This window comes from Bos mutus, chromosome 18 (assembly GCF_027580195.1).
Source record: "Bos mutus isolate GX-2022 chromosome 18, NWIPB_WYAK_1.1, whole genome shotgun sequence".
NCBI classification, from domain to species: domain Eukaryota; kingdom Metazoa; phylum Chordata; class Mammalia; order Artiodactyla; family Bovidae; genus Bos; species Bos mutus.
Window position 1 is genome coordinate 60338757 of NC_091634.1, and position 19338 is coordinate 60358094.

The following is a 19338-nucleotide window of genomic DNA, read 5'->3' on the forward strand; positions in this document are numbered from 1 at the left end:
GTATTTTCCATCCCTTTTGTTGGAATTCTGGATTTTTCTTTTGGAGCAATTTGTATTCACTTTATGGTTGTGGTTTAGTGACATTTTAAAGTGTGCCTCCTATTTTGTAAATTTTTTCCCATTTTCTTTGCCAAACTCTAGGGCTATTGCAACTTCCTAAATTCCTTGGATATTTCTCTTATTAGTGCTTAGTTGAGAAAGTCCTAAAGCATTTACTAAGTATTTTTGTAGCAACTCTTTTCTAGTGCATGGTGATGGTTAATAAATTTGGATATCTTAATCTTTGCCATTTGCACCCTCAGTTCTTTTTCGTTTTTACTTTTAAAAGTGCATCATTTCATACAAGGTTTACAAAGGCAGTCCTTAAGATGGAGATATGTTCAGTCCCCAAATATGATGTTATATTACAAAATTTCAATTTCCTTCATTTCTGCAGGTGCACATGAGTGCATTAAGCATGTTGCACCTGTGTTGGTGGGCTTTTTTGTTGGTGGTGGTTTTCCTTTCTTTTTTGGCCACATTGTACAACTTGTGATCTTAGTTTCCCACCAGGGATCGAACCCAGGCCCTCGGCACAGAAAGTACAGCGTCCTAACCACTGGACCATAAGGGAATTCTCAGTGTCATTATTTTTTTTAAATAGTTTTATTGAGATTGTAGTCCAGAGACCATGCAATTCACTCATTTAAGATGTACCATTCCATGGCCTCAGTATATTCACAGCATTTTGCAGTCATTACCACGAGCAATTTTGGAACATTTCCATTACCCTATAAAGGCTCACTCCTCCATCCAGCCTTTTCCAACCACTAGTTTGCATTCTATTCCACTCTTTATTCTTTAGTGTGCAGATTAGATTGAGCGTGGAAACTACTAGCTGTTGTCCTGTCTGCTTAGTTTTTTCCTTGTAACCTTCCAAATGACCCAGGACTAAGGCCTTCCCTTGATTTTTTTCTTTTTTTTTAAGTTTTTTTTTTCCTTTCAGTATTTTTTTCTTTTTATTTGATGTGGACCATTTTTAAAGTCTTCATTGAATTTGTTACAATATTGTTTCTGTCTTATGTTTTGCTTTTTGGTCCCAAGGCATGTGGGGTCTTAGCTCCACAACCAGGATGGAATCAGCACCCCCTGCTTTGAAAGGCAAAGTCTTAACCACCAAACTGCCATGGAAGACCCTTTCCCTTGATTTTTATCTGATTGAAAAATCTCTAAGATTTCCTTTTGTCTCCTACTAAACACTATCAAGTCTCAGCTTCAGACCCTTTTAAGTAAAACTTACAGTCATGAATTTAATGTTTTTCTTTAAGAACCGAGCCACCTAAAATTCTGCAAACATTGAGAAGGCAAAACAAAGTACTGGAACTAGTGAGGAATTTCTAACAGGAAGTGTCAGCCCAACTCTGCTCCACTCTGCTCCCTCGTGGTGTAACCCTGGGCAAAGTATTTCAGATTCTCTAAGCCACTGTGTGTATTTGTAAAATGAGACCTGGAAGAATAATTACCTCATAGGGTTGATAAGAAGATTGGTTTACATTCTAGAAAGACATTCTCTGAGGAAAAATTACTTCCTACAGTGTTTTGTTTTTTTCTCTTTTTCTTTGAAATTTTCAGTACTTTTATGGCAGAGTTGATTTGGAAGGTCAGGCTAGTCCAAGTGAAGTGAAGTGGAAAGACCCTTTCCTGGGGCTCAGACACACCTGGATTTACATCTGGGCTCTGTCCCTTTCATGTTGTGAGATCCTAGGCAGCTGCCTAATCATTTTGAACTTCATTTCCTCAACTCTAAAATAGGAACAATACTTCTGCTTCTGAGGTCCTTATGAGAACTCAGTAAGGTAATATATGTACAGTTTCCATACCTGTGTCTCATAAGTGTAAGTATCCAATATGTGGCAAATGATTGCTGCTATTCTTGCAATTCCAGTCATCTCTGTGGTATGGTCTTGCTTAATGGGCTGGGAACGACATCAATGCTAATGCTTGGAGAGTTTTTTTTAATTTTTTATTCACGTGCTGAAGATGATATGTCACCTGCTTTGCAAGAAAGATTTGCAGAAATAAACCTAAGTATCAACTATTTCCATTGAAGGCACTTAGGAAACATGTATTATAAATGAGGAAATGATGGGCCCAAGTTGTCAGCCAGAATAGTAAAAGTCCTTTCTTATCCCAGAAACCTCTGAACTTCTTCCAGCAGCCATCCAGCTGGGCCATTGATCATAGAAATGAATGTTTTTCATTTGAACCAATACTCATGGGTGTTATTGGAGCCACACAATTTAGTTGATTTTTTTTTTTTTTTTACATATCTGATGTGTTTCTGTTCCTGTTTTTCAGTGTTTTTATTTGCTTATTTTTTTCTTCTGTTTTAAACTCCTGATTGAAAGTCTGTGTCTTTTTCCTTTCGAGTTTCTATCAGAGTCTAATAGTGTTTTCCAGTTAGTGGGCATATAATAGTAAGAAAAATTTTCCAAAAATATATTCCATTTTTATAGGTATGGAGGGGATGGGGGCTCTGTTGATGGTGTGATGTATTTGTATTTTGGGTGTGCTAAATCTTATATTTAATAGACACCTTATGGATTTTAGTTTCTGTTTGATGAGTCCAAGCCCCGTGAGATTTCAAATTTGGAGATACTCCTCACATTTGATGTCAACAAAAAGAAAGCTGGGTCTTGGCCTATTTTTCTGTAGCTTCAGAGAGTATACTAAAATTTTCATAATGAAAAGTTTTTCATTATTTGGAGAAAGGACAGATCTTCAGTATGATATTGAATGCATTTTTTTTTTCCCCTGCCAATTCACTAATGAAGCAGCAGAAAAAGACACACAAGTCATTGGTTAAATAGGCAACCGATGGAAGTTACTGTATAGTGTCTTTCTCTGAAGTCTGCTTCATAAAAGTTTTTAGGGCTAGGTTTTTTCAGATGGGGTACAAGTCCCCTGAGAATCTTGCAGAAATGCAAATTCTGATTCAATAAGTCTGGAGCATAGCCTCAAACTCTGCATTTCAATAAGCTCCCAGCTTTGGCCGCCCCCAGAGTAGCAAGGCGGAGAAGGCAGTGGCACCCCACTCCAGTACTCCTGCCTGGAAAATCCCATGGATGGAGAACCCTGGTAGGCTGCAGCCCATGGGGTCGCTAAGAGTCGGACACAACTGAGCGACTTCACTTTCATTTTTCACTTTCATGCATTGGAGAAGGAAATGGCAACCCACTCCAGTGTTCTTGCCTAGAGAATCCCAGGGACGGGGGAGCCTGGCGGGCTGCCGTCTATGGGGTCGGACAGAGTCAGATTAGGCTGTGTATGGAGGTGGTGGCGGAGGGGTGGTTCTTTCCTGGTTCCTGGTCCTCTGCTCCCCAGTCTGAGTGTGGCTGTTTCTCTTTGATCTGTCCAGGTTTGGTCGCTGGCCACAGTAGCTACGGATCTTTGCCTTGGTCCGAAGTCTGACCCAGATTTGGAAACACCCTGGGCTCGACATCCATTTGGGCGACAACTGCTGGAGTCCCTGTAGGTTTTGAGAGCTAAAAGTGAGGAAAATGAATGGTGTCACTTTTAGGTCTGTAAACGCTTTCAGTGTTATTGTCTAAAGTACAAAGCCTTGAGGCATGAGAAGAGGAAGTGAGACCTTTCCTTTTAAAGTTGCAGTAACTTCTGTGCGGAACTGATTCCTTAGAACAGGAGGAACTATATAATATTTGTCATTTATAATGACGATTTTAGACTCAGATATCCTTGAGAGAGTTATGCTTTGTCCCAGAAATCGTATCTGTCTGAACACAGAGCTCCTGAGGTAAAAAGTTTGTTGAGGTGCTGTAGAACCTCGCCCCCTGAGAGCAGGTTAGAGAACTGTATGTTGGATTTGTGTTTTCCAAAGGCCACGATGTGTTCACCCTACTAGATGGTTTTTGAAAATACTGAGTTTGATTTATTGCACTAAAGTATGACTAACAGGAACTACAACGTGCAAAATGATTTACAGCCAGGAAAAATCACTGGAGCCTCCACGACAGGGAGGCCCAGGTCCTGAAGAGAGATGGAGAAGCTCTCCTTCCTTCAGGTGGAGGTTCACTTTACCTATTTGAGGAGAGATCTGGGATGCTTGCTCACTCTTCAAGTGCCTCGTGGTAACACAGGATAATGATGTTTGTTCTACCCACTTCCTAGGAGGCTCATGAGAAAGTGTGAAAACACCTTAAAACTATTAGACTTTGCTTGTTAGGAAAGTATCGATACTATTCCATTGCAAAGGCCAAGTTCCTGGGATCTCTGCCTCACCTTCTGGGGCAGTTGTCCTGAAAGGAGCAAAGGGGAAGTGAGGACCTAAGGGGTAATAAAACTGTTCCCTGTTGTTCTTATTTAATAGCTCAGACTCATAATGCCACCTCTGGAGTCTGACCTGCTCTCCATTTCTCTGAGCACTTTCATGTAGCCTTAGGTTATATGAAGGGAGGACTAGGAAACCCCTAGAAAGCAGTGTGATGCCTCCCTGGAGTTGGGGAGGCCTCACTCAGATGTGAGTTGAGTCTCCCTAATTCTTGGAGAAACTTCATCAAGTCTGAGCCCAGGCCTGGATGCCTACCAGGAGCTTTCAGATGGGTTCTAGGTCGTGTGTGATACTCTGATATGTGTTATTCCAAAACAAGTCGATCAAGCTGCTGGGTCTGTAGAAAGCTCTTGTTCCTGATGGGGGCTTTTGAGGCAAAATCAAGAATTCTCTCTTCTTTTATGGTTTATCATAGGATACTGAATATAGTTCACTGTGCTATCCAGTAAGGACCTTGTTGTTTATCCATTCTATATAAACTATAATGGAAATGCATATGAAAAAGAATGTGTATATATGTATAACTGAAGCACTTTGCAGTATAGTAGAAATTAACACAATGTTGTAAGTCAACTACACTTCAATAAAGTTAGTTTTTAAATCAGCTCTCCCTTCCTTCCCCAATGGGAACGACCTGCCGCAGTCGTGACAGTCATCATTCCCCCGTGCCTTCTCACGACTTCTCCCATGCCCCTTTCTCTCCAGACTGGCTCATTACTGCCGGCTCCGGGACGTGCAGACGTTGGCCATGCTCTGCAGCGTGTTCGAAGCCCAGTCTCGACCACAGGGGATACCAAACCCTTTCGGGCCTTTTCCCAGCCGCTCAGCTAACCTTGTGGTGTCCCACAGTCGATATGTAAGCTGGGGGTTTCCTGGCCTGAATCTGGCTTTTTGCAAAGGTCAGCCGTCGTGGGAAGCGGCGCCCTCACGCTGCTCCCGCTTTCATTGCAGCCCAGCTTTACATCCTCAGGCTCCTGCTCAAGCTTGTCCGACCCGGGGTTCAACACTGGTGGCTGGAACATAGGTCAGTACGGAGCTGCCTTAGCCCATGCTGGGGTTTTATACTTTCAGTGTGGTGTATGATTTAATATGTGATCTTTAGCTGATGAATATTCTTCATATTTTCCCTTGTTTCTCATTGCCTTGTATGTGTTTATTTACTTTTTAATTTTTGGCTGTACTGTGCACCTTACAGGGTCTCAGTCTCCCAACCAGGGACTGAACCCAGGCCCCAGCAGTGAAAGTGCCAAGTCTAACCCCTGGACTGCCAGGGAAGTCCCCTCATTGACCTTTAAACTGAGTACGGTGGAGATACCAGTCAGCAAGGGCTGAGACATGGGCTTTTGTGTCTGAGCACGCTGGTTTCTGCAGTCTCTCTGCCTTGCTTGGTTACTTCCCATCCTGTGACCTTGAGGAACTGGCAGTGGGCCTTCCCATTGTCCATCGCCAGCCCCAGCCCTTATCCTTTGTGCTGCACAAGCCCCTTCCCCATCGCCTACCACTTCCTGTTACCACCCCCCACACCCTCCACCTCGAACCTCCTTCAGGATAGGGAAGTGAAGCTGAGCCCAGTCCCACCTGGCCGTAAAGGTCTATGTAACCAGTAGGTGTATATGTGTTTTCTGGAGTTTTAAAATTTCTTTTTAAAAATGATTTTAATTTTGTTGATAACAGAAGTACTATTTGCCTGTTGAAGAAAACAAATGTTGGTGGAGAAAATACTAATGGTTGATTTCCCCACCTAGAAATAAATAAGATCTGTTAACATTCCAGGACATTTCCGTCCAGTCTGTGTGTGTGTGTGTGTGTGTGTGTGTGTGTGTGTGTGTGTGTTGGGGGCGGGGGAGGGGGGGCAGATCTTTCTATATTTGTGGTTTTATGTTCTATTTTTTATTTTATCATGAGCATTTTCTCATGCTATTTAAAGAGTTTTTCTAAAATAAGTAATGCCTGCCTAATAATCTATATCACTCTTATAATTTGCTTATCATTGTGTGTGTACCTAATTATCAAGTTACGTTAATAGTAAATACCTAGACAGAAAGGGTCACACAGAGTCGGACACGACTAAAGTGACTTGGCAGCAGCAGCAGCAGCAGCAGCAGCAGCAGACAGAAAGGTAAGGATAGGAAAGTGTTCTGTTTAGTTCTAGGACTTCTCAGAATCTTCAGCTTAGCTTATTTTCCTTCCAGGAAGTAAATGGGACACATGTGCATCATGAGAGATTTCAGGTTATTTCCCATGCCTCCTCTGATTTCCATCTTCCCTTCCCATTTGATTTTCTTCAGTGGGAAGAGAAACAGAACACATATCTTCACCCTGGGGAGAGTCCTCACCAGAAGAAATCCGCTTTGGGAGTCTGACCTACAGTGATCCTCGTGAGCGAGAGCGTGATCAGCATGATAAAAATAAAAGGTAATGACCTTCCCAGCCAGGAGCTGTAGTTCTGTGATGCTTAGATTCTTCCCACACTGGGACTCTTGCTTTTAACAAAAGTATATGCTGTGCTTAGTCATTCAGTCATGTCCGACTCTCTGCAACCCCATGGAAGTAGCCCACCAGACTCCTCTGTCCATGGGGATTTTCCAGGCAGGCAAGAATACTGGAGTGGGTTGCCGTGCCTTTCTCCAGGGAATAATCCCAACCCTGGGATCGAACCCAGGTCTCCCGCACTGCAGGCGGATTCTTTACCATCTGAGCTGCCAGGGAAACCCTAAGAGAGGTATATTAAGTGCCATTTGGCATCAAACTTGTTTCTCTTAAAGGAACTGACGAGATATGTTTTGAATTTGATCCAGGCTTCTGGACCCTGCTAATACCCAGCAATTTGATGACTTTAAGAAATGCTATGGAGAAATCCTCTACCGTTGGGGTCTGAGGGAGAAACGAGCTGAAGTGCTGAAGTTTGTTTCCTGTCCTCCTGATCCTCACAAAGGCATTGGTAAATATGACTTCTTTCTGTTCTCATCACTCTCTGAAAGGTTCTGTCATTTAACGTGTCCATACATAATCCTTGGAAGTTCCAGTGTCTCATTTATAAGTGGAAATTTCTGAAGTACTTTGAGTCTATTTTAAGTTATTGAAAACCCTGGCATTTCATGAGACAATTACATTTTCATTGTAAAGGAAGAAGTTGTCTGTACAATCCTCAGATACTGACTGGCAGCAGGGACATTTATTCAGTTATTCAGCTAATGTTTATGAGACTCCTCTTAGTTGCAGTGCTGGCACACTCCTCCTTTGTGGCAACTCCTAGGCCAGTGGGGGAGAAAAATAATTACAAGCTGTGATCAGTACTTATGAGCAAGCAAAAAGGATGTTGGGTCAGGGGAGCAGGGAGGGAGAATTTTAGCAGACATTTTGAGCTGCATTGGGAAGGCTGTCTGAGGAGCCGAGGTCAGCAGGACAGGACGGAGCCACCTGTGTAGCAGGACAGTCTCACGAAGGGCATCCCACCCAGGAGCAGCCCCACAGGGGAAATAGCTGTTCTTTTGAACAGGCGAAGGAAGACCAGTGTGCTAGAACACAGTGAGTGAGAAGAGTACTGTAAAACTAGACCACAGGAGAGTCGGGCTTGAAAGTCACGGTAAGAACTTGGACTGTATTCTAAGTCCAGTGATGAGTTTCAAAGGACATTAAGGAGTAAGTGATACGACTCTCCTAACAGTCCAGTGGTCAGGACTCTGCTTTCACTGTTGTGGGTTTGGGTTCAATCAGGGAACTAAAATCTTGCAAGCTGTGTGGTGCGGCCGAAAAAAAGGAGAATGAGGCCAAACTGACAGGGAGGGAGCATAGCTCCACCCGGCAGCAGACAGCTGGAAGAAGTGGTATGCTCCGGTTTCCACTGCAAGAGGATTTCTTTGGCTATTATAGGAAGAAAGGATTGGAGGAGGACAGAAGTAGAGGCGGACAGGGCATTTGAAGACTGTTAAGGTGGTCAGAGAGAGAAGGACGGCCTGGTCTCAGGTGTCATCAGTGGAAGTGGAAAGAGATGGATGAAGGAAAACTGCATTTCAGGGGTAGACTTAATATCAGTATGTCTTACTAACAAGTTGGATGTGGGCTTGAGGACGAGACAAAGCTTAAATGATTCTAAGTTTCCAGCTTGAACTGGAAATGGCGATGCCATATTCTAAGATTAGAAAAGATTGGAAGAAAATTGAAAACGCAGTTTGGAATAGTAGGAAATGTTGAAGTTCAAACTGTAGAAATCATGTAGACAGTTGGATATGAGTCTGGAACTTAAAGGAGAGTTTAGGGCTGAAACTAGGAATGTGGGAATATTTAGCATATTGATGGTATTCATGCTGTGAGCATTGAGTGCATTTACCTGGGAACTGTGGGGTGGAATGGGCTCTCAAATAAGAGAGCCCTCTGATTCTGGGCCTTGAGAGAAACCAGTAGTTGGAGCTTGAGTCTTGGAGAAAGAACCAGAAACAGACTTTGAATGAGATACTAGTGTGTTTTGAGGAAAAGCAAGACTATGATATGAAAGAAGTTAAGAGATATTTTCTAAAGAATGATACAAAAGAGAGACATCAAGAATAGACTGAACACATTCTGATTTCCTTTCTCCCCCAGACCCTGCTGAAGTGTCTACATAGAGCTTTTATGAAAAGACACAGCTATGCAAGGAAAAGAAATATTGGCAATAAAATTTGGGACCTGGGTTACAGATAGTTAGTGGTAGCTGATTTTACAGAGAGGGAGCTGAACACTGAACTGGCAGGCAGAAAAACAGTAACACACATGGATAACCCCATGTAACTAATCCCATGGACTGCAGCTCGTCAGGCTCCTCTGTCCATGGAATTCTCCAGGCAAGAATACTGGAATAGGTTGCCATTTCCTTCTCTAGGGGATCTTCCTGACCTAAGGATCCAACTCAGGTCTCCTGCACTGCTGGCAGATTCTTTACCGTCTGAGCCACCAGGGAAGCCCAACACATGGCAGAACCCCCAGATGGTTCAGGAATTACAAGTACCCAGAACTGCTGCAAGTGGCAGGAAGGTGAGGTCAGAAGTAGGAGCCTTGTATGATGGCCTTTATAGGGTCCCCAGATCCCCACTCCTATTTTGCAAAGCAGTTTTCACCCTTCCCCTCCCCCAGCAGAAAACTGGAAGTTCACTGTCTAGAAAAGGTGGACACATTTCCTGATAAAGGACCTGCTACATAGCTAGTATATGAATGAAGAAAGACTCGGGGATCTAGAGAAGATCCTAGAAGTTTCCAGAGACAGAAGATGAGTCGCCTGCAAAGGATAGGAATACGAATAGCATCACACTTCTTGGGAGCAGTGAAGCTGCTGAAGATCCTGGGGCTGGACAGCAGCAGTGCAGCAGTGCCTTCCCTGGGCTCGAAGAAACGATCCTCTTAGACTCCCTTAGCATCTAACCTAGAGTTCTGTACCCAGGTCATCCTTTAAGAGTTAGAGTAAACCTTCAGCCTATCTAAGGAGGAGGAATAGATGCAAAGCCAGGAAACCAGGGTGTCAGGACGATGATGAAGGGAGATGTGCGTGACAGACCTGGAGACACAGCAGTCCAGGCTGGAGCTTCAGAGTGTTGTCCCTGAGAAAAAATACCTAGCGTGTTTCAGTATTCAGTGTGTTTCTAAAAGACTCAGGTGTTTGGAGGTAAATTGTCAATAAGTACATAATAAGCAAATGAAAAAACAAGACTAACTCTAGGAAAAACAAAATGTGCAAGAAAGAAAGGAAGTCATCATGGTATGTGGTTTGGCTTGATGAATACTTACCTAGAGAAATAATGTAAAAGCAACATTAATCCAACCAAATGATAATAGAGCTGCGTGGGGAAGAAGAGGAACAAGTGGTCCATGAGTCTGGTTGGGGAAATTGGGGAGTGAAAGAACTTCCACTGGGGAAGGTCAATAGACAGTGCTTAAATATGACAATTAAGGAATAACTAGGGAGGGGACATATGTATACCTGTACCAATACAATACTGTAAAGCAATTATCCTTCAATTGAAAATAAATAATTTTTTTTAAAAGAAATAACTTTATAAACATGTGTAGATAGGGAGATAAAAACAGAAGAAATAGTTAAATGGGTTGGAAGAATTTCCTCTAGGGAGTGATGAGTCTGGGAGTGGAAGGGAGTGCTGGTTTTGATAATACAGTGTATAGAATAATTTGATTCTTTAAGTTGTGTGAATATAGTTTCAGTTAAATAAAAACAAACCAAAATAATACATAGACTTAAATATTGAATAAAAGGACTATTTTAATATGGATTATCTTGGTGCATGTACATGAAGAAGTACAGACACAAAATGCTATTTGGGTAATCTATAATATTTTTCAGAGCGTCTACAGGCATGCAGGTATATCAGGGAAAGATTAGCGATGGCCTCCTGCAATTTGTCTTGTAAATTAGTTCCAGGTAAATAATGAATCACAGAGATATGTAACTGATTTGTCAGCCCATCAGTCAGCTAGACCCTTTGACATCTGTTCAAAAGGTTGTGCTGGGTTCCTTGGGCTGGACAAAGGACTTTAAAGTCTGGTTTGGGGTTGAAGTTGTTCAGGAAGTCTTTAATCCATACTCCTTTGATTACAAATGAGGGTGTCTGATCCCTTCAGTTCCGTTTTTTCTTTCTCAGGATTGCTTTGGCTATTCAGGGTCTTTTGTGTTTGCATATAAATTAAACAATTTTTTGTTCTAGTTCTGTGAAAAATGTCATTGGTAATTTGATAGGGATTGCATTGAAAGTGTAGATTGCCTTGGGTAGTATTGTCATTTTGACAATGTTGATTCTTCCAATCCAAGAATATGCTATATCTTTCCATCTGTGTGAACTTTGATTTCTTTCATGAGTGTCTTATAGTTTTCAGAGAACAGGTCTTTTGTCTCCTTGGGTAGGTTTATTCCTAGGTATTTTATTCTGGCACAGAAATAGAAATACAGATCAATGTAATAGATTAGAAAGCTCAGCAATAAACCCATGTACCCATGGCCAATTAATCTATGGCAAAGAAGGCAAGAATATATAGTGGAGAAAAGACAGCCTCTTCAATAAGTAGTGCTGGGTAAACTGGACAGCTACCTGTAAAAGAATGAAGTTAAAACATTCTGTAACAGTATACACAAAAATAAACTCAAGTGGATTTTAACCTAAATGTGAGACTGGATGCTATAAAAGTCTTTAGAGGAAAACATAGGCATAAACTCTTGACATAGATTGTAGCAATATCTTTTTGGATCCACATCCTAGAGTAATGAAAACAAAAATAAGCAAATAGGACCTAATTAAACTTAAAAGCTTTTGTACAGCACAAGAAACTGTAAATAAAATGAAAAAGTAGCCCATAGAATGGGAGAAAATATTTGCAAACAAAGCAACCAACAAAGGATTAACCTCCAAAATCTACAAAGAGTTCCTGTAGCTCAATATTAAAAAAAACTAATAACCCAATCAAAAAATGGACAGAGGATCTAAATAGATATTTCTCCAAAGGAGACATACAGATTGCCAGAAAGCACATGAAAAGATGCTCAACATTGCTGATTATTAGAGAAATGCAAATCAAAACCACAATGAGGTATCACCTCACATCAGTCAGAATGGCCATCATGAAAATAATAAATGTTGGAGAGGGTGTAGAGAAAAGGGAACCCTCTTACACTGCTGGTGAGAAAGTAAATTGAAGCAGCTGCTGTGGAGAACAATATGGGGGTTTCTTAAAAAACTAAAAATAGAACTAGTGTATGATTCAACAGTCCCATTCCTGGGCATGTATCTGGAGAAAATCCTAATTTGAAAAGATACAGACACACCAGTGTTCATAGCAGTGCTGTTTACAGTAACCAGGACATGGAAGCAACCTAAGTGTCCGTCGACAGATGAATGGATAAAGAAGATGTAGTGTGTGTGTGCATGTGTGTGTGTGTATACACACTGGAATATTACTCAGCCATAAAAAGAATGAAATCATGCTTTTGTATCATCATGGATGGACCTAGAGATTATCATTTTAAATGAAGTAAGTCAGACAAGAGAAAGACAAATATCATATAATATCACTCATATGTGGAACATAATTTTTAAAAAATGATGCAAATGAACTTATTTACCAAGCAGAAACAAACAGAGTTATTGAAACAAACTTATGGTTATCGAAGGGGAAGCATGGGGAGGAGGGATAAATCAGGAGCTTGAGATGAACATAGATACACTACTATATGTAAGGTAGATAACAAGTGTGACCTACTGTATGGCACAGGGAACTCTACTCAATATTCTGATAACCCATATGAGAAAAGAGTCTGAAAAAGTATGAATATATGTGTAACTGAATCACTTTGCTGTACACCTGAAACTAACAACATGTAAAACAACTATACTTCAATAAAAAAATTTTTTTAAGTCACGCTTAAGAAAACATAGCTATTTTTCATCAAGATTTTCAAGCTGGTTTATCTCAGGATTTACCTTAACTAGGAACTACCATGAAATATTTCCCTCAATTACTGTGTATGGAATGTCTCTATTGGTGCCTTTTTATGACTGCCTGTTGTTTTGAAGCAGAGGAGCTGGTTCTGATAGAAGGAAGAACCCAGGACCCTTCCTCTACTGTAAGGGGTGAAAGAAGAGGGAGATACGAATATCTGTGGGTGTTGAGATGAAAGGAGCCCCCAGTGATAGGCTTCTATTTCCTTAGGGAAGGGAAATGAGAGGCCATCGGGGGTTCTGCCATTTAAAAAAATTGAACAGCAGTGGTTTAATAAGATCCTACAGAGCCCTCCCTAATGAATACATCTTTACTGCTCACAATGCCCAGTTCTCGTTTGCAGAGCTAAACTCACCGTATCTCTTTTTTGGCCACCTCCGCCCTTCTCCAGAGTTTGGCGTGTACTGCAGCCACTGCCGGAGTGAGGTCCGGGGCACGCAGTGTGCCATCTGCAAAGGCTTCACGTTCCAGTGTGCCATCTGCCACGTGGCTGTGCGAGGGTCGTCCAACTTCTGCCTGGCCTGTGGACACGGGGGGCACACCAGCCACATGATGGAGTGGTTTCGGACCCAGGAGGTGTGTCCCACCGGCTGTGGGTGCCACTGCCTACTGGAAAGCACTTTCTGAGCTCACAGCCCCCGGCGCTGTGGGAAGTCCTAGGGGGCCCGTCAGTGCTGGGTGATAGGCTCTCTGCCAGGAGCGAGGCTCCAGAGCCCACCTCCACCTGGACTGGGGTGCACTCCCCTCAAAGACTGACACGGTGTGGGCTGTTCCTGAGCCTTTGCCTTCTGAACTCTTGGCTGTTTGTTGCTGGCATGGATGTCGGTGGAAGAGGACTCCGGCAGCTGGAAACACCTGCCTCCAGAGCTGTGTTTACCTTTCAGATGTTGACCTCAAACCATCGACAGCATCCTTTCTGATGCCAATCACAGAGATCAAGGTCAGATGTAAAGGACAGTCTGTTGAGCCAAAGGACAGTGGACATTACTTCAGTTGACAAATGGACCTGTGACATAAGTTGGTGCATTTAATGAACTGATGGACTATGGCCTTTTAAGATATGATACTTAAATTATAAATATGTACTTAAGGATCCTTAAGATGTATTTTTTTGTTTGCTATTTCTCTTCCAGCTGCTTTCCCTTGGCTAATAAAATTCTAGTAATCATCTGGGAGAAAAAAGAGGTGATATTTTAGTGAATCTTTTTTTAATTCTACTTCTAATTGAAATTAACTCTTTGGGATAGGATCAAAGTCAGTGCTCAGATTTTCAAAGGAACGCTGACTTACTTTTGTCATCCAGTAGGGGAAAATAGAACTTGACCCTTAAGGTTCTTCCCAATTTGAAGAGTTTGGGTTTTTTTAATCATTTCTTCTAGCAAAAGGAAACTCAGATTACATGGCAGCATTGCTGTGAGAGGCTCCTGTTGCCATTATGCAGGTTGGCCGAGTTTCCATAAATGCTTTCATTCTTCTTTTGGGCTGCTTCACAGGCTTCCACCCATGTTTATCTGCATCCACCAGTTCTTCAGAACGTTCTCAGTGCTGATAGCTCAGTTGGTAAAGAAACTGCCTTCAATGAAGGAGACCCCAGTTCGATTCCTGGGTGGGGAAGATCCCCTGGAGAAGGGATAGGCTACCCACTCCAGTATTCTTGGGCTTCCCTTGAGGCTCAGCTGGTAAAGAATCCGCCTGAAGTTTGGGAGACCTGGGTTTGATTCCTGGGTTGGGAAGATCCCCTAGCGAAGGGAAAGGCTACCCACTCCTTCTGGCCTGGAGAATTCCATTAACCTTATAGTCCATGGGGTTGCAAAGAGTCAGACACAACTGAGTGACTTTCACTTCAGGAAAGAGAAATGCTTTTCGATATTGCTACTGAAATTTATATTTATTTTTTAGAATTTTACAATTCCAGATTGATTAGCTTAAGAAATACAATTCCATGTCTCAAAATATGACAGTCTTGTACATCACTGTAACTACAGCTCAGGACTCATTAATAGACTGTGAAATCAATGTAGTGGATAAAAACCACAGTTTAAAAAAAATTAAAGTAGAAGAGACATCAGAATGTACCAGTTAGGATAAACATTGTTTTGTGTAACTTGTTTACAAGTATATACATACACACTTGCACATGTGTATAAAGGATCACAGTATAAATTCATTTCTTACTGGGGGTTTTGTTCAAAACATTTTCAGAACACTTTTAGGTGAGGCTTATGTGAAGGTCATCCCTCTGTTACTGGATATGAAAGACCATGACGTAAGAAAAGCCTGGATCCTGTGCAATGAAAGCAGAGGTTTAACCCTGGGCTCGGAGTCGAGGTAAGATGTCAGCCACTCTGTAGAGTGGGCTGAATAAGGTGCAGTAGGTACATGGAGGCTGATAAAGGGGAGGCCAAGAAAATCCGAACTTGTTCACTCTCTTCTGTTCACTTGTTTGTATCAATGCTGCTGTAATGGCACCATGGGATTTGTAGTAATTTGGCTAATTTGTATTAAGATAAAAGTTCTATCGTGTTCCTCAGTGGAATCATGTCATTTGCAGAGAACAATCTTTTCCTGTTCCCCCTCTGCTCAAACTAATATCAGAATATAGTTTCTCATTCCAGTTTTGGTCCTTTGACTCTTTCCCTTATGGTGGTTATCAGTATTTTCCAGTAAGACTTGTGATTGAAAAGCACTTAAAACTTTCAGGAATAGACGATGAACGTGAAGTCGACCATCGCTTTGAAATACAACTAAAGATGCTTACTCCTTGGATGGAAAGTTATGACCAACCTAGACAGCATATTAAAAAGCAGAGACATTGCTTTGCCAACAAGGGTCCGTCTTGTTAAGGCTATGGTTTTTCCAGTGGTCATGTATGGATGTGAGAGTTGGACTATAAAGAAAGCTGAGCACGGAAGAATTGACTCTTTTGAACTGTGGTGTTGGAGAAGACTCTTGAGAGTCCCTTGGACTGCAAGGAGATCCAGCCAGCCCATCCTAAAGGATTGAAGGCGGGAGGAGAAGGGGACGATAGAGGATAAGATGGTTGGATGACATCACCAACTCATTGGATGTGAGTTTGAGTGAGCTCCGGGAGTTGGTGATGGACAGGGAAGCCTAGTGTGCTGGTGTGCCTGGTGTGTTCTTACAGTAACATCCTGGGAGAAGGAAATGGCAACCCATTCCAGTATTCTTGCTGATCCAGGAACCTGACAGGCTATAGTCCATGGGGTCTCAGAGAGTCAGACACGACTGAGCGACTAACACTACCTTAATGTAACTCTTTTAACAATATCTCTCTTTTAAATTATTTTTTTAAAAGACTTATTTATTTGTTTGGCTGTACTGGGGCTTAGTTGCAACATGTGAGATCTAGTTCCCTGACCAGAGATCAAATCCCAGTCCCTTACATTGGGAGCAGGAAGTCTTAGCCACTGGACCACCAGGGAGGTCCTACATAACAATCTCTTGGTCCTACCTTTATTTGGCTACCCAGATACAGTATAAAGGATGAGAAGACAATTAGACAGAAATGATGTCTCTTTGCTCAATGAGCTCAGCTCTTTGGTCTCTTGGCTGTGGATTCCCACGCAGGAAAGTGCACACACGCTGTCTGTGCCTTCAGAAGATTGAAAGTTTGGCTGCCACCAACTCACCCTCCCTGCTAAATACTTCTGTGTCCAAACTGAGACTAGCCCTAGTTTAAAAGCCCAGGGCCAGATATCACTGTCTTCTGCCACTATTTTAATTTAGAGAGAATCGTTGATGGGAGCACCCCAAAACTGTCTCTTTTTTTTTTGTTTTTGTTTTTTTTCTTCTTTTCCTAATAGAGTTCAGAAATGAAAGAAAGGGAGAAAAGGTATCTAACATCGGTATCCAAAAAACAGTCCCCAGCAAAAGATTGCTGGCTTTAAGAGGCTTGGGCCAATCTGTATCATTATCAAATGGTTTTCCTTCTGTAAACAGTTTGGACACATTAGATGCAACACAGTTTAAATATTTTTGCAGTACAAATAGAGGATATACTCTCTCTTTTTTTTACCCACAAAAGGCTTTGATAGAGTTGGAAATCCTGAAATAGAAATGATCAAAGGAGCTCCAGGTGAAATTTTTTGAGTATGGAGCTTCCTGTTTTTAGCTTTTTAAAACTAAGAAATTAACACTAGGTGGCAGCAGAGACCCATATTTGGTGAAACTGATAGCTTCCTAAGACTTTCTATGAGTTTGTGGATAAAGGTTAAACCAGACTATACCTCTTTCTCCAGTTGTGAAAGAAAGATCTGCTCCATTCATCTAGATTCATCAACCCAGGGACTGAACAGACTTATGCCATTGGAAGTCCTTGAAATCCTTCCCATCACCTCCTCGACTATGACTGTTTCTCACACGTCATGGCTGTCTCTCTACCTGCCTCATTATGTCCTTTCAAAGATCAACTTTGGGTTGGCAGACATTTATTACACATTCTCAATACATTAATACTTAAATAACAAATGTTTTGAAGGACTGATTCTGTTTTTCCATCCAACCACTTCAGAAGTATCTGTTTGGTTTCAGACACCGCTACCTTCTGTAGAAGCACACTTGTTCATGAGACATGATTTCTTCTGTTTCATGATTCCTACTGTTACATGTAGTGTGCACCATGCTTACTGTAATGAGGGTTTCCTGGGGTAGAAGTTTGGAGTGGCGGGAATGGCGGCTGTGAATCTCAAGACCTGTGTTCCCACTGCAGCTTTTAAAAAACATTATTTATTTTTAATTGGAGAATAATTGCTTTAAAACATTATGTTGGTTTCTGCCACACTTCAACATGCATCAGCCATAAGTATACCCATGTCCCCTCCCTCTTGAACCTCCTTCCCACCTCATCCAACCCCTCTAGATTGTCACAGAGCACCTTATTTGAGCTCCCTGCGTCATACAGCAAATTTCCACTGGCTATCTAATTTCACATATGTTTCAATGCTACTCTCTCAACTCATCCCACCCTCTCCTTAACAGAAGAGGCTCGTAACAGAAATATGTGAAGCAAATGAGTGTTATGATTTGCTTTATGAGGACAATTTCAGTGAAATTCTCTAGAAAGACATTTTGCATATGAAGCACATTGGACTGTTCACAAAGAATTGTCTTCTCTCTCAATTATTTTTTCTTGAACCCCTCAGCCTTCTAGAGCTCCCATTTATCTTCCCATGTCAGTAGAGCCACAGTGTAAGGGGTTTTGATTCAGTCACAGCTGACTCTACCACAACTGAAGTGATCAGTGAACGTAAGAGGGCTGGAAATTGGGCTTGGGGGCCGTGCAGCCAGGGGGAGTGTTAAAATACAGATGCCCAGGTGAATTTGAACTTCATTTGGAACATAAAAATTGTTCATCTGAGGTTCAAATTTAAGTGGGGATCTGATATTTTTGTTTGCTGAATCTGGTGATCCTTGCCTAGGGTCACGCTTAAATTACACCTTGAGATGATCCCAGCTGCTGGCTCCAGCAGGCCCCTCACTCTGGGCGTGGGATGCCGTCCTCCAGAACTCTACCAGCTCTGACTCTGAGGTCTTACCTGGAATCTGTTCCTCATGGCTGCTTCTTTGTATCACCTGTCCCCAGTGAGGTCCTGGAGTCCAGTAGCCAATATACCAAAGGAAAGATGCCTTAGTGTCTCACTAGTAATCTGGGAAATCCAAGTCAAGATGGATTTGGGAGATGATACAGTGGTAAGAGCCTGGGCCCTGTGGCCAGACTGCATGGATTGCATCTCAGCTTGCCTGTATCCTTGGCACTGTGCCTCAGTTTCTTCCTCGTAAAGTATGAGTAGCAGTACTTACCCCAGTGGGATTATTTTGAACAATGTGTTTCTAAATTTCCAGTATTGCTCCAGGGTTCATTACATTCTGGCATAGAGTTCTTTCTGCTCCCCTGGCAGGGTCTCCTGAGGAGTTAGGGGACTCCTGTGCTGTGTGTGCCTCGTCAGTCAGTTGTGTCTGACTGTCGGGAGCCCTGTGGACTGTAGCCCACCAAGCTTCTCTTTCCATGGGGATTCTACAGGCGAGAATACTGGAGTGCGTAGCCATTCCCTCCTCCAGGGGATCTTCCCAACCCAGGGATCGAACCCAGGTCTCTCACGCTGCAGGCAGATTCATTACTATCTGAGCCACCAGGGAACCCCTGGCTCCCTAATAATCAGCCTCCCCACCACACTTTACTTTGAAACCCTCAGGACTCAATTCGTTATATTCTGTAGCCTTGTTTATGCCAACACAGAAAGTTAATAAATGTATTTCACTCAGTCAGATGATTAAGGTCAACAGCGACAGTGATGAGTCATGTTGACAGTGTGATATGATAATATAAGGAATTTTACCTGTATGGCCATCCTTTCCCTAATCCATAACCCTAGTCTCATTATGAGAAAAACATCAGACAGATCCCAGCTGAGGAACATCCTATGAAATACCTGGCCAGGACTCCTCAAAATCGTCAAGGTCATCAAACACAAGGAAACGAAAAACTGTCACAGCCCAGAGAAGCCCAGGGAGATATG

General features: G+C 42.2%; 1 protein-coding gene across 6 annotated transcripts in view; it reads left to right on the forward strand.

Annotated features, from left to right (window-relative positions):
* WDR59 (WD repeat domain 59) overlaps positions 1-13986 on the forward strand; it is an 80594-nt gene extending 66608 nt beyond the window's left edge. For all 6 annotated transcript variants that reach the window (XM_070388712.1, XM_005894316.3, XM_070388717.1 and 3 more), the window contains 6 exons: positions 3398-3510; positions 5033-5183; positions 5279-5351; positions 6616-6742; positions 7126-7268; positions 13194-13986. In XM_070388712.1, the coding sequence (XP_070244813.1) occupies positions 3398-3510; positions 5033-5183; positions 5279-5351; positions 6616-6742; positions 7126-7268; positions 13194-13429 (843 nt within the window). In that variant the 3' untranslated portion in view covers positions 13430-13986. The remainder of the gene's footprint in view (positions 1-3397; positions 3511-5032; positions 5184-5278; positions 5352-6615; positions 6743-7125; positions 7269-13193) is intronic.
* The last annotated feature ends 5352 nt before the right edge of the window (positions 13987-19338 follow it).